Below are 25,169 nucleotides of genomic sequence, written 5' to 3' on the forward strand. Positions count from 1 at the left end.
GGCCTCACAGAGTGAAATACTGTCTTTCTTGCCAGACATGCAAGGGGCTCGTTTTTGTATTTTTCTCCAAGGGCCCAAGTACTGCATAAGTCCTTGAGCCTGTGACTTTTGTAGGTTTGTAAAACATCATGAAAGGATGGATGTTGGTTGGTGGGCACAGGCTTGTTAGTTTAGTCAGGGCAAACAGTCTTGGAGAGAGATAGCTCAGTGGTAAAGAGCACTTGTCTGTCCCTCTTGCAGAGTAGCTGGGTTTGGTTCCCAGAGCTCACATCGTGTGGCTCACAACTGACTGCAACTCCAGTCTCACAGAACTGGTGCCCTCTTCTAGCCTCTGCATGCTTATGGAGCATATACATCAACTCAGACACACACACACACACACACACACACACACACACACACACACAAAACCTTTTTTCCCATCATAACCACATTAATACTTGTGTTCCAGCCAGGTGCCTGCTTCTTCTCAACTACTGAGAACTCTTTTATTTACTCACAGGTTTTGACCATGAGTCCTAAGCTTGAGGGACTTGCAATCTAGTTGAGGGATGAAAGGACATGCATGAACCAACTGCAAAATGCCTACCAAGTATGACCTCTTCACCATCAGCTTGACCAGGTTAGGAGTCACCTGGGAGACACACTCCTGTATCTTCACTATTCCTAGAGTAGTTGTTCTCTCCAAAGCATGTGTGACAATTGGTGTGCAGCGGAGATGTTTTAACTTGCAGATTTAACCAAAGAGGGGAGACTTACTCTGAACGTGGGTAACACTATCTCATGGTCTTGAGTCCCAGAGTGAGTAAAAAGGGAAAAGTGAAGAAGCCAGATGGACTCTAGCATTTGTCTCCCTCTACTTCTTGGGTGTGGTGGCCAGCTGCCTCATGTCATACCTCCCCGCTGTCATACTTCCCCACCATGATGGATTGTACCCCTTCTTTTTTTTTTTTTTTAAGATGTATTTATTATGTATAGAGAAGAGGGAGGCAGATCTCATTACAAATGGTTGTGAGCCACCATGTGGTTGCTGGGAATTGAACTCAGGACCTCTGGAAGAACAGTCAGTGCTCTTAACCTCTGAGCTATCTCTCCAGCCTGGATTGTACCCCTTCTTAAACCTAGGGCCAAGGAACTTACTTCTTCTCCTAAGTTGCTTTTTTCCAACATTTTTTCAGAGAAAAGACTGAACACATCAAGCAACCGGCTAACAAATGCTAAAGTCCACACCTCTGACCCGGCCGCAACAAAATATATCTGACTTTGCTTTGTTTAAGACACTTTCTCTCTCTGCAGCCCTGGCTGTCTAGTAGGGAGCTTGTCCACCCAGCTGCCCTCAACTTTGTGATGATCTTTCTCCTGCTATCTTCTGAGTACTGAGGCTGCAGGCTTGAGCTACCCATCCCCGACTGAGTCAGAGCTAAAGTTGGCAGGCCCCGAGCCACCATCCAAGGCTTGCATTAGATCTGGAGTCGGGTTCTCATTAGGTGTGAATGGAGGCAGAGAGGATGTATTGATTCTGATCTATGGCCATGGGAAGCCTAAGGGATGTGGTAGGAATTAACACTCAGTATGTGGGTGAATCAGTGAATCATGGAGGTTGAAGATGAAGAGGATGAGCTGGGCTGAGGAAGCCAGGAAGACAGCAGATTCTCCTATAAGAATGCAGATGCAGCCGGAGGATAATCCGGCCTCTCTGGGTGGTTTGTTTCCAGAGACTTCTGTACCCTACAGTGAAGTGGTTTTGTATGAAGGAGTAGTTGGCATGATGGGGTGTGTTCTAGCTCCCGAGGGATCGCTGAGAGTTTGGGTCAGAAGGGGTAGCAGGAGATGCTGGGTTGTGGGTTTCTGCATGCCACATGGTTTTTTCTCAGTCCCAGCTGGGAATAAAAATGATAACAAGGTGACCTTTTTTTTTCTCTCTTTTTGCAATTTGGGCTTGGTGCTCCTGTATCTTTACAAAAGGTGGAACATCTTAATGTGAGAAAAAACAAATTCCTCTAGGCAAAACCATAGCTTCCCCCCATCTCAGAAGCACCCATGATGTGATGGAAGTCGAAGCCTTAGAGACCCCCTTTTCCCAGGAACTGTTCTCAGGCTGGACCAAAGACTGGCTACCTTGGCCCTGCATCCTCCAGTTGTGAGATCAGAAAGAACGCTGCGCTGTGCTTCTTCTGGTCTGAGCTTGGAGATGCCAAGACAGGCACAAACATGCAGCAACACAGGGAAGAGACTGACCCGAGCAGACCTAGGGAAATTCCTAACCTGGTGAAGTGGCAAAGCAGGAATGGCCAAGTATGGAAGAGAAGAGTCAGTTCCAGTCGCTAGAAGACCCTTCCCTGACCCTGGCGCCGGCCTTGAGCATGTGTCTGGAAGAGGAAGGAGATTCACTCCTCTCTCCTCCTCAGTGCCAACTGGGATGCCTGTTAGGATCCTGGAGTTTATTCCAGCCAGCCTCACCTTCTTTGCCTCAGCACCTGCACAGGGAAACAATGTTGCTACTTAAGCCCAATGTGCCCTAAGCAGGCAGAACTGATCTCAGTCTCCATTCTGTCTTGATCTCCACTGTCCTTTGCATTCTTTCTATGGCTGGAAACTCCCCCAAATAATTAAGTTTAACAAATAGAGGAGCACAGGCCCCCTAAAGCCTGATTGCTCTGCATATTATGTCACTGCTGAAACTGCAGTTTAACTGGGTAAACAAATTTGGTTCATTTATGTGGGCCAAGGTTTGGTGACATAGGGAAGTTTCCTGATCATTCTCTACCTTATTTCCTGACACGGGGTCTTGAGGAGTAGGTATTTTTCCCAAGGCATGTTGCGTGACTGATGTGCATCCAGGTTAACCATAACTAAAACCAGTCCTCTTGAGCAGGTTAAGAAGTTTAATCCCGGCTTGGGGATTTAGCTCAATGGTAGAACACTTGCCTAGCAAGCACAAGGCCCTGGGTTCAATCCTCAGCTCCAAAAAAACCCCCCAAAACCAAAACAAAAACAAAAAAAAAAACCAAACCAAAACAAACCAAAACAAAAAAAACCCATCACTAACAAAAATGTGGCTTCAAGGGATGGAGACATGTTTATCGGTTAAGACCCCTAGCTGCCCTTCCAGAGAACCAGGTTCAAGTCCCAGCAGCCACATAGTCTCTCTCTTCTGTGACTCCAGGTCCAGGGGATCTGATGCCCTCTTTTGGCCTCCTTGGGCACTGCATTTATATGGTGTACAGACAAAGGCAGAGGCAAAATACCATTTTCATAAAATAATAAGTTTTTTTAAAAGATTAAATCAATATACAATACATTTATCTTTTCAGGCCTCTGATGCTTCCCAATAACCATTGGTAAACCTTGTTTTTCATGGATCAGCTTCTCAGAGTAATCTTTGGGAACTTTTGAGGTGCTACTTAACCTCTGTCCTGACCAGATACGCTCAGTCCAGTACAATGGCAGCTACCCCTGAGACCATGGCTCCCAGAAATCACAGGGGGGGAAGTCTCAACACCCAGACCAGCCCAGCCTCAGCTTGATTCCCAAGGCTGGCTTTGTTGAGAGCCTGGGTGCTGTTCACAAGGTGAATCTTAGAAAGTTTTGCCATGATGGTTTTGCCTCCAGTTTCCACAGACCCAGAATGTTTCTGTTATCGAGAGGACAGGGAAATGCCATTGTCCCTGGGCTGTCCCTCTTTCTTTCCCTAGGCCCGTCCAGAGGCCCCCAGTTTGCTTTTATTCGATCTTCATTCCATATTTGGGTCAGACTGGAAACCCGCGAACTCAGCCTCTGGTGTTAAGTGAGCTCAAATTGTCCCTGACGTGCAACAGCAACCCATATTTATTTTTTCCAGGTTGCCCATTTCTGCCCTGCAGGGCCACCCCTTTCTGCTGTGTTAGGAGAGGTGGCGACTCCCGCTGCGTTCTGATTACGCACCCTCTGTCCCATCTTGTGTGAACAAGCATCCTCCCCGAGCTCGCCAGCAGGCCCAGGACCCTCACACTTACCATGTTGACTACTCACTGCTGGCCCCTTTCCAGGCCTGTTGTGTCATCCGCAGAGAACTGAATGGCACACATTATGGGGTCAGTGGCCTGTCACCAGATAGAAGGGTGAGCTGGCCCTGCCATTTCCATGTTACTCTGTCTGCACATCTGGGTGGCTTAGCGTTAGGAAAGATGATCCTGGACGCCAGACAGGCTTTCTGACTTCAAGGACTGTTTGACTTGAGCTCATTTATCTTCCCCGAGACCAAGCCAGTGCTGGCTGGCAGATGTCTGCCTCCCACAAGGCTTTCTCACATCCTCTGCAGCTTTAGGCTGAGGCTGTCAGCTACCCTCCTCCCCAACCCCGAGTCACGTGACCTCAGAGCCTTCACTGTGCGCCTCTTCCCCCCAGATCACTTAGGACCTTCACAACCCGACTTGGATGCACAGGCTGGAGAATGTCAATCGAGCTGGCTCTGGCATCAGTTTTTTCTTTTAGTCTGGAGATAGAGTCTCACTCTATAGCCCCACCTGACGTGGAACTCATTATACAGCCTCGGTTGTCCTTGAACTCTTGGTGGCTCTCTTACCCAACTCTAAGTGGCTGAGATGACAGGTGTAAGCCCCCATGGCATAGATATTTAAAAGTGTTCTTTTAATTTTTTAAAAAATATTTATTTATTTATTTATTTACTTATTTATTTACTTATTTATTTATTATGTATACAGAAGAGGGCACCAGATCTCATTACAGATGGTTGTGAGCCACCATGTGGGTGCTGGGAATTGAACTCAGGACCTCTGGAAGAGCAGTCGGTGCTCCTAACCTCTCAGCCATCTCTCCAGCCCAACTATTGTTTTTAATAGTGCAGATGTTTGACAAACCACATGGACAGATGGTGTATAAAATCCTTTGCTTGCATTTTCTTTCCATGCATTTCTACAAAACGCTGCCTCGGGCTTGCCTGGATGTGTGTGTTCCTCTTAGAAGTTTGACACCAACTCTTCTGGTTAACAGTTTTCGTGACAAAGGACCCTACAAAGAAAAGCTTGAAGTAGGAAACATTTTTGCTTGTATTTTGGTTTCTGTTTTATTTTTCAAGACAGGGTTTCTCTGTGTAACAGCTCTGGCTGTCCTGGAACTCACTCTGTAGACCAGGCTGGCCTCGAACTTACAGAGATCTGACTGCCTCTGCCTCCCAAGTGCTGGGATTAAAGGCCTGAGCCATCACCGCCTGGCTAGTCTGAGTATTTTAACAAAGTTAAAGCAGTCATCACCCAGCAACAACAAGTGAGTTTCCTCCCACATGCAAAATAGTCACAGCGTTCGTGTGTGAAAAGTGATGTATCTCTCCCCCCACCCCCACCCCCCAAACGCCATCTACTTAAAGTTCCATCAGCTCTGTCTCACCATAGGACTTTAAAAATAGAGTGAGAAGAGGAGGAAGAGGGTGTTCTAGAGGCAGGCTGCCAGTCTGATCGCAGCAGGTGGCACGATCTGCCTTTCCATAAGGTGCCAGCCCGCTCAAAAAGCATCCTCAAAGCTCACAGGCCTGGACTTGCTTCCCTTCACACGTGCACACGCACCAATAGTCGAACGGACCATACTGTTGTCCTCAATGATTTTGAGGGGGAAAAATTGACAATTTGAGCCATTAAAAGAAGACTTGGCTGTTCCTAAAGAGTTTGGAAAGGATTCTGTTTTTTTTTTTTTTTAAAGGTACCATGAGGCCGGGAGTGGTGGCACTCGCTTTTAATCCCAGCCCCTGGGAGACAGAGGAAGGTCGATCTCTCTGTGCTCGAGGCCAGCCTCGTCTACAGAGAGACAGAGAGTTCCAGGACAGGTAGGGCTACACAGAGAAACTGTATCTTGAAAAAACAACTAACAAGCAACAACAAACAAAACTAAACTAAAAGGTAACAAGGGGGTCTGGAGAGATAGCTCAGCAGCTAAGATCACTTGGACCTGGGTATATTTCCTAGCACCCACATGGCAGCTCACAGTTCTAGGGGATCCAACACACTCTTCTGGCCGTTTTTTGGACACCCAAGTGGTGCACACATACTTGTAGGCCAAAAACACTCATACACATAACATATAAAAACAAATCAATCCTTTTAAAAAGTGGTAATATGAGCTGGCTGGTAAAGCTTTGTCATTCCTGCTCCTTTGCCCAAGCTGTTTAATGTCTAAACGTGCCCTCTTTCAGCAACCACTGCGCAACTACGCGGAAGTAATCTGTTCCTCCTCATCCTCTCCCAGCATCCGGCTGCGGCTGCGGCTTGGCTTTGCGCAGGTGACTGGACTCGGTCGTGGCAAGGCTGCACTTCCCCTTAAGTTCCGCGCTCGTGGGGACCAGGGGCCGTGACCCCGGAGCGTGCCCACGGCGGCGCACCAGGCACGGAGTCAGTGCTCAAGCGTGCCTGCTGAGTCAACGTGGAAAGTCACTCAGGGCAGGACCCCGCGCTCGAGGCGCGGGTGAATCATTCACCGGGTGTTCCTTTTGCATTCCTTACGGTGCAGTCACGTCGGCGCACCATGCAGCCGCCGGGCAGAGCTACCTGTGGAGTGGAAAGCGCGCCTCCACCTCCGCGGCCCGCGCACTAAAGAGGCCCGGAGGGGGCGCGCGAACCCGCGGGAGGGCACCCGGCCGCCTCCCCGCCCCTCCTCGCGGCGGAAGCCCCGCCCCTCCGCGCGCCCGCCCCGCCCCTCCGCGCGCCCGCCCCGCCCCTCCGCGCGCCCGCCCCGCCCCTCCGCGCGCCCGCCCCGCCCCTCCGCGCGCCCGCCCCGCCCACCCGCCCTCCGCGCGCGCTCGCTCGCCCGCCCTCCTCGCCCTCCTCGCGCCCTCGCGCCGGGGGCGGGCTCGCTGCGCGTGCCGGGCGGGGAAGCGGCGCGAGCCGGCGGCGCGGGGAACGTTCACCGCGGGGCCGGCTCCGGGGCCTGAGTGGGCGCCGTCGCCTCCGCCGCTGCCGCTGCTTCGGCCGCCTCGGTCGAGGGGGCCGGGCCGGAGGAGGCTGCGGCCCGCCGGAGAGCCGCCCGCGCGACGCCCCCCTCAGCTCCGGCCGGGAAGCGAGCCAGGTGGGGAGTCCTCCCGGGCTGCAGGAGCGAGCGGGGAGCCTGCGGGGTGGCGGAGCGCGCGGCCGTGGAGCTGCGACCCTGGGGAGACAGCGCGCCGGGCTGGGGAGGCGGGGAGAGGCGTCCCCCGGCCACCCGCGCAGCCCGGCTCGCCCAGGAGGAGGCTCGGCCTTAGGTGCTGAAGGTCCTGGCAGAGGGCAGGTGAGGCAGGCAGGCAGGCCCTGGCAGAGGGAAGGGACTTCATTCCAGATCACCCCCCGCCCCCACCCCCGGTGTCTCCCGGTAGAGGAACCTGTCCGCCCAGGTCACCCTTTGATGGGCACAGTGTCCTGGGAAGAGGGAGGATGCAGCTGGCGAATGCTTAGGGTTCAATGCCCGTGCCAGGCCTTGGGGAATCAGGGAGACCTTCCAGCATTCTCCGCAAGCGTTTATTGATGAGCTCCGGAGCGGGAGACAACCGCGGTCAGCACCGGGGTCACGACTTTAGTCACTGCCAGCCATCGTTTGCTGTGGAAGTGCTGACAGTTTGCTGTGAAAGTGTGCATATAAAATGGAAAGCGCTCAACCCCACGTCTCTTCGTCTGTGCACTTCGGGTCTCTAGAAGTCTTTTTCCCCAGCCCTTGGGAAATTGGAGGCGTGAGTTGCTTGGTTTGTGGACAAAGTGAGGGTAGCTGGTGGGAGCTATTGGGAAGAGGTTGGGAGGGTCTTAAAAGAGAGGGAAAGGGAAATTTGAAAGAGAATCTTGCCTTCCCAACTAGAGTTAAGCTCCGTGCCTGTTTTCTGCTCCATCCTCAGCATGTGGCCTGGATCCCAATAGTCTTTGCAATTGATGCCCACCGTGTGCGTGAATGGAGGAAGCAGGGGTTTGATACAATGTATATGGAGTGTGGGTCTCTAGAGTTAGGGATGGTTGGTGGACTTCTTTTGGTCCTCAGGTTCTCTTTTTGCCAACTTGGGTAAGTAACCCAGGGTTTTAGGCGCTGAGCAGGTTAAAACAGTGGCCTGAGTGGCAGACTCCGGTGGTTTGTGGCCACTCAGCTACATCCACGTGGATCTTACATGTTGGGCACCAGGTGCTTGTTCTTTAGGTGGTCGCTTGAGATCCGGTCTGGTCCTTCTTCACTCATTGGTTTGTTTGTTTGAAAAGGATGGAGGGTGCTTTTGCCTAGAGAGCACTTTAATAACTTCTCTTTTGCCTCGTGGGTCTTGAGGTGAGAGAATGCTTCTGTCTCTCCAGTTCTGTAAGGGCTGAGTTCTGCCCTCCGCTGGGGTTGGACTCTGCAGCCCCAGGTTGCTGTTTCCTTCCCCTGGCTTGCAATGCTTGTTGGGTTACTTTACTTGCCAAATTAAAACTTGACCTTTTATGAGTTCTCTGAGGATTTTTATCAGACATAAGTGGAACTGCTTCTGAAGGGGGTTGTGTATTCAAGGTGGTGCTGGCAGGGGGGCGGGGGGGGGGGTGTCTTTATGTTCAATGAGTTTTGCCCAGGAGACAGAATCTCTACTTATGGTTAAAATATTAGAGTTCGTGGGATTTCCATTTACCATTTATTGCACGTCTTCAATGTTAACATATCTGAGCCTTAGTTTCTTCATGCTAAAAAAAAAAAGAGTAATATTAATCCAAATTGGCATTGCATATATCATATATATTAAGTCTTGAAGTGCATCAATTTATTTCATTTCAGTTTGTATTTACACTTCAGAGTTGCAGCCCTTAAGTGTCTAGTAAGTTTTATTTTGGGGTGCCTATGTGGCTCTGCAATTTTAGGTGCCTTGTTTCAAGGTTTTCTAATATTTTAAGATGTTTAACTTACATTTATTTCAAAATCATATCATCATCCCCCCTCATTTTTTTTTGAACAATGTCATGTTGTACCCAGCTGGCCTCGTATTCATTATACTTACATAAACAAGGCTGTAGGCTGACCTTGAACATGTGGCTCTCCTCCTGTTAGTCTCTCCCATGTGATCCACTTTGCCTGGTTAAAACAAACTTTTTTTTTGTTGTTTTGTTTTTAAGAAGGCAGGTAGTGGTGGTGGCACCCGCCTGTAATCCCAGCACTCCAGAGGCAGAGGCAGGTAGACCTCTGTGAGTTCCAGGCCAGCCTGGTCTACAGAGTTCCAGGACTATACAGAGAAACCCTGTCTCAACACACACACACACACACACACACACACACACACACACACACTAGTTAGTGTCATAATGCCATAAGTATATGAAAAATTTCTCCTAAGTGTCTCCAGATGTGTGTGTGTGCATGTTTTCAGAAAAATGTCTCAAGCTGGTGCTACGGCTCAGCAGGTAAAGGCACCTGTCACCAATCCTGATGACCTGAGTTCAATTCCTGGAACCCACATGGTGGAGGAGAAGAACCGACTCCTGTGGATTGTCCTCTGACCGCCACCTAATGCAGGCCACCCATTAATGTACCCACACACACACACACACAAATAAGTGCATTAAAGAATAAAACATTGAAAAAGTTTTCCTCTATCTTGGGCTATGGATTACATTTCCTGGTTTCTTTTCCTTAGCAATATATATTTATGGTTCTTCTATATCTGTTTATGGACTGATGGCATGCTGTCGCCGCCACCACCCCGCTGATTTGAAGTTTTGATTTACTTTGAATCTCCTTCTTCTCCTTCTCCTCCTTCCTTTTTTCTAATTCTCTTTTTGGTTTTTTAAGACAGGGTTTCTTTGTATAGCCCTAGCTGTACTGGAACCCACTGTGTAGATCAGGTTGGCCTCGAACTCACAGAGATCTGCCTGCCTCTGCCTCAAGTGCTGGGACTAATGGTGTGCATCACCGCCACTGCCACCGCCACCGCCACTGCCACTGCCACCGCCACCGCCACCACCACCACCTGGTTTAAAAGTCTTTTTCTTTCCTTTTTCTGTGCTCACTCTTTTGTATGTCACATGTGGGATTTCAGGTGTTCAGCTGGCCTGCAGGGGTCCCCATCTAGAATCAGATATGACTTGGGGGGTCATACCTGCCCTGGGAGGTAGCTGATTTAGATCTGCTCATAAATGCATGTCCTGGTTCCATTCCTGACCACGAGTCTGTTTGCACCTTCCCACTTTCCCAAACGCGTAGCATTACGTAATCTGCATTCTCCGCAGAGACTGACAGTGGCATTTTAAGTTTCTTTTCAGCTCCAGCATTATCCCCGGCCTTCAACAGTGAGTCTGGTTTAAATGCCTCATATTCTCCGCCCTGCTTTGGAATCCTGTTCCCCTGCAGGAGGTGCAGGTTCTGGACTCAGAACCCTCAAGTCTGTGGCTTTATCCTGCTCATAATTGATGTCTGTTGTTGAGTTTCTGATGGGAGCTTTTCTTGTTTCTAAGCTTTGTCTTTTGATTTCTATTCCATTTCCCCCATCGATTGGAAGGGGTTGCAGTGAGGTGCAAACTATATATATGTTTGCTTTTTTAAAATAAGATGTCTCCGTGTAGCCTGGCTGTCCTGGAACTCACTCTGTAGACCAGGCTGGCCTCAAACTCACAGAGATCCACTTGCTTCTGCTTCCCGAGTGCTGGGATTAAAGGCGTGCACCCTAGGGGTGCTCCTGGCAATTTTTAGAGACAGCTGTGTGGTCTCAAACTCACTCTGTAGGTAGGGATGATCATGAACTTCTGATCCTTCTGCCTCTATCTCCTGAGTTCTGGGAATACAGATTTGAACCACTAAGCATGGTTTATGCAGAGTTCATGTTGGACCTCAGGTCTAGCAAACCCAGTGAGCATTTCTTGCACGTCGGTCAAGCACTCCAAATGAGCTGCATCTCCAGCCCCTGGATCTTTATGTGTATTATTAACACTGTCCATAAATTAAAACAGGGCTGAAATGCTGTGATAGTCAGGTTTAGACTAAGTATCTTTGTAACTGAGCTGCATGTTGTCAGAATGCCTGAGAGCTGACATTTATTAGGCACTTAGGTTGTGTGCCAAGCATTGTGCTAACATTCAAATGATTTGTTTGCTAGTTAGCATAGTGCCGTTGAGGTTAAGTTCAGCTGCTCAGAGCTCTGGGGAGTTGTAGAGTATGTTACTGAATGGAACCCAGAGAATGCTCTCAGATTTGTTCCAAGAAGATAGCTAGAGTTTTTACATTTATTTTCCCTGGTGCTCCTTGTAATCTGAAAGAGAAAAGAATTAGAGGAAGGATATCTGAGAATTTCCCCTAAATGAGCAAGGGAGTCAGGTTATTTATTTATTTATTTAAGCTGTTTTGTCTTTTTATTTATTTATTTATTTATTTGTTTATGCGGGGGTTTCTCTGTGTGACAGCCCTGGCTGTCCTGGAACTCACTCTGTAGATCAGCCTGGCCTCAGATTCACAGAGATCCACCTGCCTCTGCTTTCCGAGTGCTGGGATTAAAAGTGTGCACCACCATGCCTTTTTATTTTTTTATTTTATTATTTTTTATTACAGGTAGTTTTATCTGTGGTAGTGACAGTCTGAGCTTAGACCCACCTGTATATCACATGAACAGTCAGGGAATCTTGACAGATTTCTTCAAGAGACTGTACATTTGTTTTAAACCTTTTTTTAAAACAAAGGTTTTCCATACCCCAGGGCTTTGTGTGTATGTGTGTGCGTGTGTGTGTGTGTGTGTGTGTGTGTGTGTGTGTGTGTGTGCACCTGTGCCTCTGCTTGTGCTTGTGTGTGCTGGTGCATGTGGCGGCCAGAGGACAACCTCAGACCTCAGGTACCATTCACATTCACCTTGGTTTCTGAGTTAGCCTCTCTGACTGGCAGGCTGTCACATCTGGCTAGTCTGGCTGGCTAGAGAGCACAGCCGATCCACCAGTCAGCCTCCTCAGAGCTGGGATTGTAACTGTTTGTCCCCAAGCCTGGTTTAGTTCCTTACCTTTTTGCTTCTGTGTCTGTGTGTGGTATGTGTCTGTGTGCTCATATATGTGTGTTGTCTTCATGAGTGTTTCTCTGCCTTACGTAGGTCTGCCGCTTGAATCTAGAGCTTGCTGATTCATCTAACCAAGTGAGTCAGCTTGCTCTGGGGAGCCCCATCTTTGCCTCCTGAGCACTTGGATGAGTGCAGGCTGCCAGGACCATTTCACATGTATGTGGGTGCTGGGAATCCAAATCCCAGTCTTCATGTTGTGTGGCCAGTGGGGTCACTGAACTATCCCCACCCAGCCCTTAGGTTTGTTTTTTTTTTAAATATGGAGTTTCATGATCTCAGATCTTGGTGCTTTCAAGACAAGTGCTTCTCTGCCTGAGCCCGCTCTCTAGCCCTGTACCTGATTGCTTTGATGTGAGGAAGGTACAAAGATTAAGAAACTAACAAGCCAATTCAAAGGAAAGGGAGGCTCATTTAACACTTAGTGCAGGACAGAGATGTTCTGGAGACATCTCCGAAGCATCCTCCCTGTCTGCATTAGTCTGCGTGCTGTGGCAATTACTTAACCTCTGCCTGTACACAGTGTTCAACTCTGTAGCACACTGTCTTCCTAGGACAGAACAGAGGAGGATTCTTGCTGCCCTCTCCCCCGAAGCTCATCAAGGGCACACCACTGTCTTGGTGATTTCTTTTTTCATTTTCTCCTGCTTCTTTTGCAAAGGGTGATGTGCACAGTGGGATCAAGAGGAAGGGTTTTACAGCCGCATTATTGGCTACCTAAAGTAATTGCTTTATAATCTTAGGTCTCAATGTCCTCAGCTAGTTCTAACATGCATGGTCCTGATTGCTCCTAGGGCCAATCAAGCATAGTCCAGATTTCTCAGCCTAGGGTTTTTTGTTTTGTTTTGTTGTGAAGGCATGGCAAGTCTTGCTTTATTTCCAGGCTGGCCTTGAGCCTCACCCTCCTGAGTACTGGGATTACAGGCAAAGCTGCACCTGGCTGGTTTTTTTTTTTTTTTTTTTTTTTTTTTTCCCAGCTGTGACTTCTTCCAGAGTTAAGAAGTGACAGGCATTGGAAAGATTCCTGTAGACAAGGTAACAAGAAGATTAAGCCGTTACGTTTTATGAACATGTAATCCGTCCATTGACACTTCCTCTGTGTGTCTGATGACAGGCCCCAGTGCATGTGCTAGGGGATGGGAGCTGACGGTGCCAACCCCCCAGCCTGGATCAGGTGATGCTCCTGTTTTCTCTGCTAAGAGTATTTGGATAGACCGCTGCCCACCTCAGCCTGGCCCAGTGGGCTTTCAGATTGTGTTATTTGATTGGAAGGAACTGGACCCTGCTGACTAGCTGCCTGGCTTTACCAAAATTGCTGCTGAGAAGCTGCAGAGTGGATTTTTGGCTCGCCAAGGAGTGAGGTCACAGTGCAAACATACTCTCAGAGCGAGGAAAGGCAGCAAGGGCGTCGCTTCTGTTTGTGTGATGGGCTTGTTGTCAGTCAGATGCCAAATATAGAAACAACGATCCAACTGATAGAGTCAGCCAAAAGTAACCAAAAAACCCTCTAATGATTAAAGATGCAATTTATGTACACTGTTGAGTGTATTATGCCTCAAGGTGATGTTATGATGATGTAATGATATTATGGACTAACTAGTCATGATTTATTATTTATTTATTTATTTATTTATTTACTTTTTTTGAGACAGGGTTTCTCTGTGTAGCTTTGCGCCTTTCCTGGAACTCACTTGCTAACCCCGGCTAGCCTCGAACTCACAGAGATCCGCCTGGCTCTGCCTCCTGAGTGCTGGGATTAAAGGCGTGTGACACCACCACCTGGCTATTTATTTATTTTTTAGAGTACTTACTTATTTATTTTTGAGGCAGAAATTCTCTGTGTAGCTCCAGCTGTCCTAGAACTAGCTCTGTAGACCAGGCTGGCTTAAGCTCACAGAGATCTGCCTGCCTGTGCTGTCTGAATGTTGGTATTATAGACATGTGTCCCCATACCTGGTTGTTTGTGAGATTTTCTTTTTTCTTTTCCTTTCCTTTCCTTTTCCTCCCTCCCTCCCTCCCTTCCTTCCTTCCTTTCTTTCTCTCTTTCTCTTTTTTTTTTTTTCTGGTTTTTCGAGACAGGGTTTCTCTGTGTCATTTTGGTGCTTGTCCTGGAACTCACTTTGTAGCCCAGGCTGGCCTCAAACTCACAGAGATCCGCCTGGCTCTGCCTCCCCAGTGCTGGGATTAAAGGTGTGCGCCACCACTGCCCGGCCTGGTGATATTTTTAAATTAAGCATGCAGAATTGAAGACAAACTAAACTGAAAGACTTTATTTATTTTTGAGACAATCTCTTGTAGTCCAGGCTGGCGTCAAATTCTTTGTATTGCTGAGCTGGTCCTTGAGTCTGATCCTCCTGCCTCTACCTCCCAGTGCTGGAATTACAGGCACGTGCTACACTATACCCAGTTCTTCGTTGAACATTTTTTCAGTATGATTGAAATTTTGTGATAGTTTAGTACCTAACATTGTATGAAGTCAGTGATAAATTTCTAGAAGTTCTTTACTCTAGCAATGAAAGACAAAATTCACCACGACATGTAGGATAGTCTCTCTGTGTGCTCTGTCCACGCACCCCTGTCAGCCGCCCCCTGCATCACACGCTGACAGTTTGCTGTCTCTGAGACCCTGCTTTCTCTAGGTCATGAGTGTGGGGTACTGCAGAATGTGGTGTTTGGATGTTGGTGTTTTCCCTTTGGTATTTTTCACTTGTCTTTAAGCTTCCTTTGTATCATTTCTTGACTCAGCACTTCGTTCTTCTTGACTACTGAACGACATTGCTTTAGGAATGACTCTAGGAAGAACTGTACTTTATTTACACAGCCACCAGGTGAAGGGCATCTCCGTTGTTTCCAGGGTTTGTCGACTCAAAACAAAACCGACTGGGGCTGGTTGTGGTGGAGCACATTTTCATTCCCAGCACGAGGAGGGCAGGAAAAAAAAAGACTAAAACGGGCCGTGGTGGCACATGCCTTCAATCCCAGCACTGGGGAAGTACAGACAGGCACAGCAGGTGTTCAAGGCCAGCCTTAGCTACATGGTGAACTCAAGGCTAGCCTGGGCTACATAGCAAGACTTTGTATAAAAGCAAAACAGGAACATTTGGATGGAGGTTTTTTGTGAAATAGAATTTGAGTTTAGTTGGATAAATAGAACAGTGTGACATCTGGGTCAGATGGTAAAAACTGCCTACTGCCTTCTAGTGCAACTGCTTGTCCATTGTCTGGTAATAGGCAGGAGTTTCTTCTGCTCTCCAGTCTTGTCAACATTTGGTTTTGTCGTTTTTTTCAATGTTAGCCCCTTCATAGCTATGCCATGGTATCTCTTTATTGTTTTAACTTATTATTTTAAACTCATTGAACATATTTTCACATTATTACTTATACTCTATCTTCTTTGGCAAGGCATGTAATTAGACCTTCTGGCCATTTGAAAACATGTATTTATTATGTGTATGTGTGTGGGTGGAGGTCAAAGGATAGCTTGCAGGAATTGGCTCTCTTCTTCTGCCATGTGGGTCCTGGGGATCCAGTTCAGGTTGTCAGGTTTGGTGGTCCGCACTTCACGCACAGAGCTAGCCTGCTGGCCCATTGACTGTATTTTAATTGGACTTTTGTTTTTGTTTTTCAAGACAAGGTTTCTCTGTGTAGTTTTGGTGCCTGTCCTGGATCTCACTCTGTAGACCAGGCTGGCCTCGAACTCACAGAGATCTGCCTGGCTCTTCCTCCCAAGTGCTGGGAATAAAGGCATGCACCACCACCCCTCCCCCCCCCCTCCATCCCCGCTGGACTGGTTTGGTTTTTTTTTTTTTTTTTTTTTTTTTTGATACTGAGTTTTAAGCTTTACTTCTAAAATTTGTATGGAAGACCTTTCTTATGTGTGTGCTTTGGAAAAGTATTTTTTCATCTGTGTGTGTGATGTGAGTGTGGCCACTGGTGCCATGGTGTGCATCTAGATGTCAGAGGACAGCCCTTGGGACTCAGTTCTCCTCTACTTGGATGTGGAGTCTGGGGATCAAACTCAGCTCACCGGTGCTTTTACTCACAGAGCCGTGCCACTGGCCTGAAGAGTCTGCATTTTGCACTTGAGGTCATCTGAATCATGAACTTGGCTAAATGAATAGTTCATTTTGATAAAATTCAACTCAGAGATGTTTTTTCTCATGCGAGTTATTGTTTTTGGTGTTCTGTGTAAAAAGTTGTTCCCTCAGTTTGGCTTTGGGCCAAAAATATTAAACGGCCTCGTCTAGGAACTTGGAGTTTCAGCTTTTAGATTTGAGATACTTTGCTTGTGTGTCACAGCTGGGGTTCTGGTCTTCTTTTACACTTTGCAGCCCATGTCTGCATCATGACTTTGATTTTTGTGGGAAGAAGCTCCTGCCTGAGAGCATGGCAGGAGCGGGCAGGTTTGTGTGCACAGAGCCGGTGGGTGTGTGTCTTTGTGTGTCTGCAGGATGAAGTACAGGAAGAGGAGGTGGAGAGTCCTGGGATCAGGAGGTCATAGACTTTTATGTGTTCATTAATCTGGGTGAAGCCTTTGGCAGTAGAAATGGGAAAAAAGGGGGGTGAGCGTGAGAGTGACTGGGAGGAAGGAAATGGCCGTTGAAATTAGAGTCCGTGTGCGAAGAGGATGGTGGAGAGAGATTGGTGTCTTAGACCGTGCCTGAGGAGAGGCAGAGTTCCAGGAGAGCAAGTGGAAGGAAGGAGAGAGCTGTGCTCACATTCATGCCAGTATTGATGCTCAGGGTCAGCTGTGGTGGGCATCGGCCCTTGTAGGGTGTAGACCTGTTGAAAGCCTAAGGGCAGAGATGCGGATAGGAATGCCATAAAGCATTGCCTGGGGAAATAATTGATGGCACTCTTGGTTTGCACTTGAGGTCATCTGAATCACGAACTTGGTTAAATGAACAGGTGTGTCTGCAGGAGCTGATTCTAGGCAGGGATTTGAATGCAAGCATTTTGTTTAGGAGGTTATCCCAGGGATTTCCCTGGGATAGGAACAAGAAGATAGCAAGTAAGGGGTTAAGTACCCATGCTGTTGGCAGGAAAGTAGCTGTGGTGTGTTCTCACTGACCCCCAGGAGCCAGTGTGAAACGGGTATCATGGAGTGGGTGAGGCAGCAGTGGCCCTTCCGTATTGTCTCCATCAGCCATTGGGTAAGAATGTTCCCAGCTGGTCGGTTATAGTGTTTCGGACCTGCCCCGAAGGAATCAAAATAGACTTCAGAGCTTGGGGATGGTGTAAGGGGGGTGGAGGCTGCTGCCAGTCTAGGATGCAAGGACTTGGTAAAGTGTAGACGGGGTGGAGGAGAAGGAAATCCTTTTGACACCTTCCTTAATACCTTCTTGCGGTTCCAGCATCTCCAGCTCATTTTCTCTGGGATGTCATGTAAGCATTGTATTTCAGGTTTAAATAAGTTATCCCCACAACACACCAGGATTGGCTCCAGATGTTTTTATTTTATTAAATCCTGATTCATGAGTCAGTGCCCCCTATCAAATCAACACACCTTTTCTTACCAGTGTATACGGGGCCTCCAAGTTCAACACTCTCAAGATCCTTCCCCAGATGTGTCTTGCAGCTGCTCCAGCTCCAGCGGGTGTTTGCTGATTCAACTCCTCTCTTCCCAAAGCACAACTGACAAACAAGTCTGGCCGCCTCCTCCTCCTCCTCCTCCTCCTCTTTTAAATGATTTCTTCATTCTTATTTCATGTGCATTGGTGTTTTATCTGCACGGATGTCTGTGGGAGGGTGTTTGATCTCCTGGAACTGGAGTTACAGACAGTTGTGGGATGCCATGTGGGTGCTGGGAATTGAACCTGGGTCCTCTGGAAGAGTAGAGTGCTCATAACTGTTGAGCCATCTCAGCCTTGGACTCTTGTTTTTACTGTCTCAGAGGCAGGAGAGACGGTCATCTTGTAGCAAGAGGTTCAAAGCTCTGTTTATGGTTTCTCGGGTCTGTAGATGCCTGTGTGCTTTCTGCCTTGACACACACATACACAGCCTCTTGATCACCAGCTCTCCCCACCCGTGTGGTGTGGTCACTAGAGTCAGTGAGCCTGCATGGACTCATCGCTCACTCCCAGGTTGGTAGTTTATGTTATGGTTGACCTGGTATTGTATGTTCTTGGGTTTAAACAAAGGGTATAATGGCATGTCCCAGCCATCATCAGAGTGAATAGTTTCACTGCACAAATATTCCTCCGTGTTCATTGGTTTCATTGCTCATCTTAACTCAGGTGCCACCAGTCTTGACTGTCTTTGGAGTTTTGCCTTTTCATGGATGTTATGTAGTTGAAACCATGCTTTTTCTCCTTTTTGGATTGGTTTTTGTGACAGGGATTCACTTAGCCTCGGGTGGCCTTGAACTTGCTAAGTGCTGGGATTACAGGTGTTCACCACCATTCCTACTAGGTTGCCTTTTTTCCCTGAGTAATTTTCTTCAATGTCCTTTTAGAACTGAATAGTTTATCTTTTCACCCCCTGAAGGCCGATGTGGTTGTTTTCAAGATTTGGCAATTATGAATAAAGCTGCTATGAACATCTGTGGTTTTTTGTAGATGTACGTTTTCACCATCTCTGCCTAAATACCAAGCAAGGATCATGTGATGCTAGCACATCTCGTTATGTAAGAATCTGGCCGACCGTCTTCCAAGTGTCTGGACCTTTTGCTTTGCGTCTTCACTGGTGTCTGCTGTCCTGTCTTCTCCACTCCGGCTGTTTTCATAGGCACTTGGCGCTGTCTCCTTGTTTTAATTTTCTGTATGTGCTTGTGTGTGCAGGTACATGTGAACATGTCTGTGGAGGCCAGAGGCCCTTTGTATTTGTTGTTGCTATTTTTGTTTTGTTTCTTGAGATAGGGGTCTCACCATTATAGCCTTGGCTGGCCTGGAACTCACTGTGTAGACCAGGCTGCCCTCAAACTTAGAGAGATCCACCTGCCTCTGCCTCCCTCCTCTGTGCTGGAAAGATGTCCACCACCACACCTGGCCCTCACTTTATTTTTAGTGAAGTCCAGTTCCGCAGTTCTTTCTTGGGTTCTGCCAGGGGTGTCATAGCTAGAGAGGCCTCTCCAGGACTGGAGAGAGGGCTGGGGGTAGGAGTGCTGGCTGTGTAGACATGAGGACTCGAGTTGGGATCCTAGCTCCTATGGACAAAGCCAAGCCTGGCCATGCTTGCACCTCCAATCCCAGCACTGGAGGGTGGGAAGGAACAGGGACAAGAGGATTTCCGGGGCTTGCTGCTTGTAAGCCTAGCTCCAGGTTCAATAAAAGACCCTGTGTCAGAGGATTAAGGTTGTGAGCAATAGAGCACAGCGCCCGATGTCTTCTAGCCTCCGCAAGTATGCGGACAGAGACTCACTCCATACACCATAGACTGCACACACACGTATACCACAGGCACAGAGTCATTATCCGCTGAATGTGGTGGCCCACACCTGTAGTCACAGCACCTGGGACGCTGAGGCAGGAGGATTACTACAGTCAGGTCAAGATTGGACTACCTAGTTGAGCCTAGTTCAAGCCATCCTAGGTTACAGTGTGAGATCCTGTCTGAGAAAACAAAAACCAGGGTCTTCACCATAAGCTCAGGTTGTTTGTTTCTTCTTGTGATTTCTGGGAGTTGTATAGTTTTATGATTGAAAATTAGGCCATTTTGAGTTTTTTTTTTTTGAGACAGAGATTCTCTCTGTAAGTTTTGGCACCTTTCCTGCATCTTGCTCTGCAGACCATGCTGGCCTCGAACTCACAGAGATCCGCCTGGCTCTGCCTCCCGAGTGATGGGATTAAAGGTATGTGCCACCACCACCCAATATTTAATTTCTGTGACAGGTATAAATTCTTCGTTTAGGTGATTTTTGCTTGTGGACAGCCAATTCTTCTAGTACCTTCTGTTGAAAAGACCACTTTCCTCCATTGGATTGCCTGATGGTAGTGTGAGTCTTGAAGCAGGTGGCGCCTGGCCTCCAACTTTGTATTTTCATTTTTTTACAGATACCATCTTGGCTCTTCTTAGGTTTTTGTCTTCTGTGTAGACATTAGGATGAGTTTGTTGATATCTACCAAGTAAGTTGCTGGGCGTTTGGTTGAGATTGCATTGGATCTACAGATGGAGTTTAAAGAAACTGGTGTCTTAACAGTGTTTGGCCTTCTTATATATGAACAAGGAATCTCAGTGGTTTTTAGTTTTATGGTGATTTTTTTTTTTCACGAGTTTTATGGGTTTCTTCACATTGGTCTTATACATGGTTTGCTATGTTTGCACAAAGTATTCACACCTTTTGGGGGATGATAGCATAAGTGATATATTTAAAAATTACTAGCTTTATTTATTTTTTATTTTATGTGTAAGTGCTTTGCCCGTGTGTATATCTGTGCACCACATATGTGCTTTTAAAGATTGATTTATTTATTATGTATACAGTGTTCTGCCTGCATGCCAGAAGAGGGCACCAGATCTCATTACAGATGGTTGTGAGCCACCATGTGGGTGCTGGAATTGAACTCAGGACCTCTGGAAGAGCAGTCAGTGTTCTTAACCTCTGAGCCATCCCTCCAGCCCTACATTCTTTCTTTAGACATGGTCCCTCACTGACCCGGGTGCTCACTGATTGGCTACACTGGCTGGCTACTGAGCTGCTGAGATCGGCTTATTCCACCTCCCATGCGCACCCCCGGCCCCAGCACTTGGGATTCCAGGTGCACACCACCACATCTGGCTTCTTTCATGTGGGTGCTGTGGATCTGAACTTAGGTCCTTACGTTTCTGCGGCAAGCAGCTTACCCATGCAGTCATGTTTCCAGCGCCTGCCTCATTCTTTTGAGAACCTCTGAATGACTGTTGACTTCTGTGGTGGACTGTAAATGATTGGAGCGTTTTCCTCGTGGCTTTTCATCTTTCCTTCTCCATCTCTCCCCCTGAGGTTTTTGTTTGTTTTTTTTTTCCCTTTCCTTTGAAAACAGACAGACGAAAATAAGTAAAGCTGGATGTATTAATGACTTGTCTCATATGAGACAAAAATACCTGACTCAAGCAACAGAAGGAAGGGTTTATTTGGGGGAGTGGCTCCTGGAGCCCGAGGCAGGTGGTCACATTGAATTTGCAATTGGGAAGCAGATTGTGATGCCAGAACCTGAAGCAGATAGCTTCTCCCAGACCGGCCTCCAACAGCCACTTCTTCTAGCTAGGCTACAGTGTCAAAGGTTCCGCAGACAGCGCCCCCAGCTGGGGACCAAGTGTTCAAACGCACGAACCTGTGCAGGACATTGGCATTTAAACCACAACAGTTGGCGAAGTGCCTGTGATTTTTATGCCATTTTAGCAGCAAGGGATGCATCTTCGAGTGATTAAATCACTTCTCCCAGGACGGACATTCAGTAATGGAACAAAGGCCATGGTATGATTGTGTTCATTGTGACAGCGGGGGCCATACCAGCCTGATTGCAGCCAGACATGTTCAATGTTAATTATTATTGCCATAAATCAGTTCGGCAAACTTCTTACAGGACCAGATAGTCAATTTTACTTTAGACTTTTCAGGCCAGAAGTTCTCTGTGGCATGCATTGTAGTCTGCCATTGTTTTGAGAATACAGGAACTCTGCCATAGATAATAGAGAAATGAAGCCAGGTATAAATGCACATGTCTGTAATCCCACCACTTAGGAGGTGAGGCAGGAGGATTATGAGTTCAAGATTTCCCTCAGTTGTATAGCAGGTTTGGGGCTAACCTGGACTACATGAGACCATGTCTAGCCCTCATACTCCCTTCAAAAAGAAAAAGGAAACAGAACTGGATAGGCATGGCTGTGTTCCAGAACTTTATTTGCAGAAGCAGATGATGGGTCCAACTTGCCCAAGGAAGTTAAGTCCTATAGATTGCCAGCCACCGGCCATTAGCAACTTTACATGCGGTTGTGGGTGCCGAAATTGCCTGGCAGTACTTGTAGGGCCATCTAGATGACCCCGGATATATATTGCCTCCCAAGACGAATCTGGAAATAAACACACAGTTTTAGAAAATTGCCATTAAGAATTCAGCAGTCTCTAGGACTTTGTTTTCTCTGCTTTGAGAAAAGTGATGTAAAGGAATTCTGAAGTAGATGGAGGATATAACTTGTGAGACACACCATAAGGATGTGTGGTTCTTCTGATGCGATCTGTATCAGTAGTTAACTTGGTGAGAGACCAAATCTGGGATAAGGGAGCCACAAGCTTTTGAGTGGCCTCTTCTTCCCTTTGTAATTACAGGCTACTGGAACCAACTTCTGCTTTGTCTCTAAATCCTCCATTTTATTAGATTGTTTTTCTGTTCCTGGCTGCCTTTTCTTTGGCTTCCTTTCTGTTCAAAATTCCTTTGACTTGGGGTAAATTGTAACCATGATGTGTGTTGAAGCCTTCCTGATAACATTTCCATGACGTGGGTCAGAGCCATTCTTGATCAACATCTTAATTAAGGAATGTTAAGGAATATATTTACATTTAAAAGTCTCTTTAGGGCATAACTAAACTTGCTATCACCAGGCAGGCAACTTGCTCTTGTGAACATGCAGTTTATATAGTGCCATTTAGTTTGTGATCATAAGATATTTGAGAATGGTTTGTACCAGTTTAATGTATAACAGTTTAATCATACTTGAAAGTGATTTACAACAGTTTAATCTGCTCAGGGTAATTATCTGGCTTATGTGCAGCAGAACTTGGCACAAGGAGGTCTGCCTGTATAATGGGTGGTGTTCTCTCTTTTTAGACATTAGAGATCCACATATCTGTAAATAACAGTTACATGAAGACTGTGTTCAAGAGGTTGCGAGCGCACTGGTGTTGAGCTGCATGCCCTTTAACAAGTTAGCTTTCTCAGCGTCTGCTGCCTAAGCTGTGAGACAGGAGCAGCAGGAATAATAAAGCAGGCACGTAGGCTTTTTGTGGGGACCAAGTAGATCACGGAGGAACGCAAACGATGCTGTTGCTTTTGCTTTTGAGACAGAGTCTTACTATGTTGTCTAGACCAGCTTTGAACAACTAGGTGAAAACATTCTCCTGGTAGGTCTGGAGTGATGGATCAGCAGTTAAGAGCACTGACTGTTCTTCCAGAGGACCTGGGTTTGATTCCCAGGGTCTACACGGTAGCTCACAATAGTCTGTAAGTACAGAATTCAATACCCTCATACAGACATGCAGGCAAAAGACCAAAGCACATAGAATAAAAATAAATAAAATTATAAAAAAATCTCCTGTTTCAGCCTCTCAGGTAGCTGGGATTGACACTTGGTTTTTAACACCTGGCACAGCCTAAGTGCCAGCATTAACTGCTATTGCTATGCGACAGAGAAGTTCCTTGGAGGCGCTCTCTAGCTTGGGGATGAATATCTTTTTGTTTAATACTTTGTCTATCTTCTGTGTATAAATGGAGAACTCTCGTGTTCTTTACTATAGATTTTCATTCTGTTGTTTCTGAAATCATATTTAGTAACATGCTAATATATGCAAAACAGTGGTGGCAGAGGAAACTCTTAACATACTCAGGGCTCTGTAAAGAGAAGAATCAAGTTGGAAGGAAGGCATCCTCAGCCAGGCATGACGGCATGTGCCTGTAATTCCAGCACTCCTAAGGCTGGGGCAGGAGAATAGCTGTGAATCCACGGTCAGTCTGGGCTATATTGTGAGGTCTAGAGCAGCTGGAGTGAAAGTGGGAACCCCTAAAGAAGAGAAAAGCAGTCCCGTGTTTTCAACTCAGGAACTAGACATATCAGCCCCTGTAGTTACTGACTGTCCAGTGTCTTTATGAGCTAGGAGGTGATGGGAGAATGGCTCACCTTTGTCGATGGAAGGCTCACACTTTAGTTTTACTGATGGTGCTGTAGAATGTTCACTGTGGTTTCCTGCCCCTCTCACAGCTGAGTGCTAAGTACCTGGTTGAGTCGTCACACCATGCCTTGGCTCATTGTGTCTTTGTTCATCTCTAGGATGATTGAGGAAGGTGGGAACAAGCGGAAGACCATGGCGGAGAAGAGACAGCTCTTCATAGAAATGCGTGAGTGTCCAGGGGGTTTGTGTTTTATATATGTGTGTGTGTGTATGTATGTATGTGTGGTATGGGGTGTGTGTGTGTGTGTGTGTGTGTGTGTGTGTGTGTGTGTGTGTGGTGTGTGTGTGTGTGTGGAGTGTGTACGTTTGTATGTATGTGTGTATGTATGTGTGTATGTATGTGTGGTGTGTGTGTATGTATGTGTGGTGTGTGTGTGGTTTGTGTGTGTGTGTATGTGGTGTGTGTGTGTGTGTGTGTGGTGTGGTGTGTGTGTGTATGTGGTGTGTGTGTGTGTGGTGTGGTGTGTGTGTGTGTGTGTGTGTGTGTGTGTGTATGTGTGTGTATTTGTGTGCATAGGTACATGTGTGCGTAAATGTGCATTTTGTTTTATTTTATTTTTTTGACGGAGTTTTTCGCTGGGACTTGAGGCTCAGGGATGCCCAGTGAGCGAGCCCCAAGGATGCATCTTGTCTGCATCCCCAGCCTATGACAGCATGCCTGGCTTTTTGTGCTGATCCCGGGGATCGGAACTCAGCTCTCAGGCTGCCATCGCAAGGACTGTATTGACAGTCCTCTCCCCAGTACGACGGCGCCTTCCTTACCCTGGTTCTCCTCCTTTCTGCCTTCTCTTGGGCCAGTTGAACTTGACATCTCAGTTTCCCTTCACTTGACTGTGACTGAGTGTTCTCTGTTTGGTTACCTTAGAAGTTATGGCATCAACTCATACAAAGTCCAAGCTTGCTAATATTTGTAAGCTCCTTGAAACGTCATACAGGTGCCTTATGCTATTGTAGAGCACCTTCTTGTGAAGTAAAGCTGTCTTTTAAAAACATGTCATTATTGTTATAATAACCACTCTTTTGGAAATACAATCCATTTTATTATTTTTCTTGCCTGTGTGTGCCATATTGTTGTTGTTGTTAAATCCATATTTTAAGCCTAGGCATATGTGTGGGTGCCAGAAGAGGGCTTTAGACTCCCTGGCACAGTCGTTATAGGTGGTCATGAGGCACCTAATGTGGGTGCTGTGAGCTGAACTCTGGACCTCTGCAAGAGCAGCAAGTGCTCTTAACTGCTGAGCTATTTCAACAGTTCCTAAATCCAGATGTTTTAAAACGTCAGTCTAGGGGGAGCCAGGCTTGTGCTCCACTTCTTAACCA

The 25,169-nt window shown here is 47.1% G+C and overlaps 2 protein-coding genes across 2 annotated transcripts in view; both read left to right on the top strand.

Moving 5' to 3' along the window:
- Window positions 1–581: 581 nt before the first annotated feature.
- On the top strand, window positions 582–7,232 carry LOC118571502 (serine/arginine-rich splicing factor SR45-like). Its single transcript, XM_036170517.1, has 5 exons — window positions 582–622; window positions 2,139–2,295; window positions 3,888–4,100; window positions 6,185–6,323; window positions 6,499–7,232. The coding sequence occupies exons 1-5, from the start codon at window positions 582–584 to the stop codon at window positions 7,230–7,232; spliced, it is 1,284 nt and encodes a 427-aa protein (XP_036026410.1).
- Window positions 6,803–25,169, top strand: part of Dtnb (dystrobrevin beta) — a 198,671-nt gene continuing 180,304 nt past the window's right edge. Inside the window, 2 exon segments of the mRNA XM_036170283.1 lie at window positions 6,803–7,053; window positions 23,948–24,015. Of these exon segments, the coding sequence (XP_036026176.1) occupies window positions 23,949–24,015 (67 nt within the window). The 5' untranslated portion in view covers window positions 6,803–7,053; window position 23,948.

This window comes from Onychomys torridus, chromosome 21 (genome assembly GCF_903995425.1).
Source record: "Onychomys torridus chromosome 21, mOncTor1.1, whole genome shotgun sequence".
Taxonomy (NCBI): Eukaryota; Metazoa; Chordata; class Mammalia; order Rodentia; family Cricetidae; genus Onychomys; species Onychomys torridus.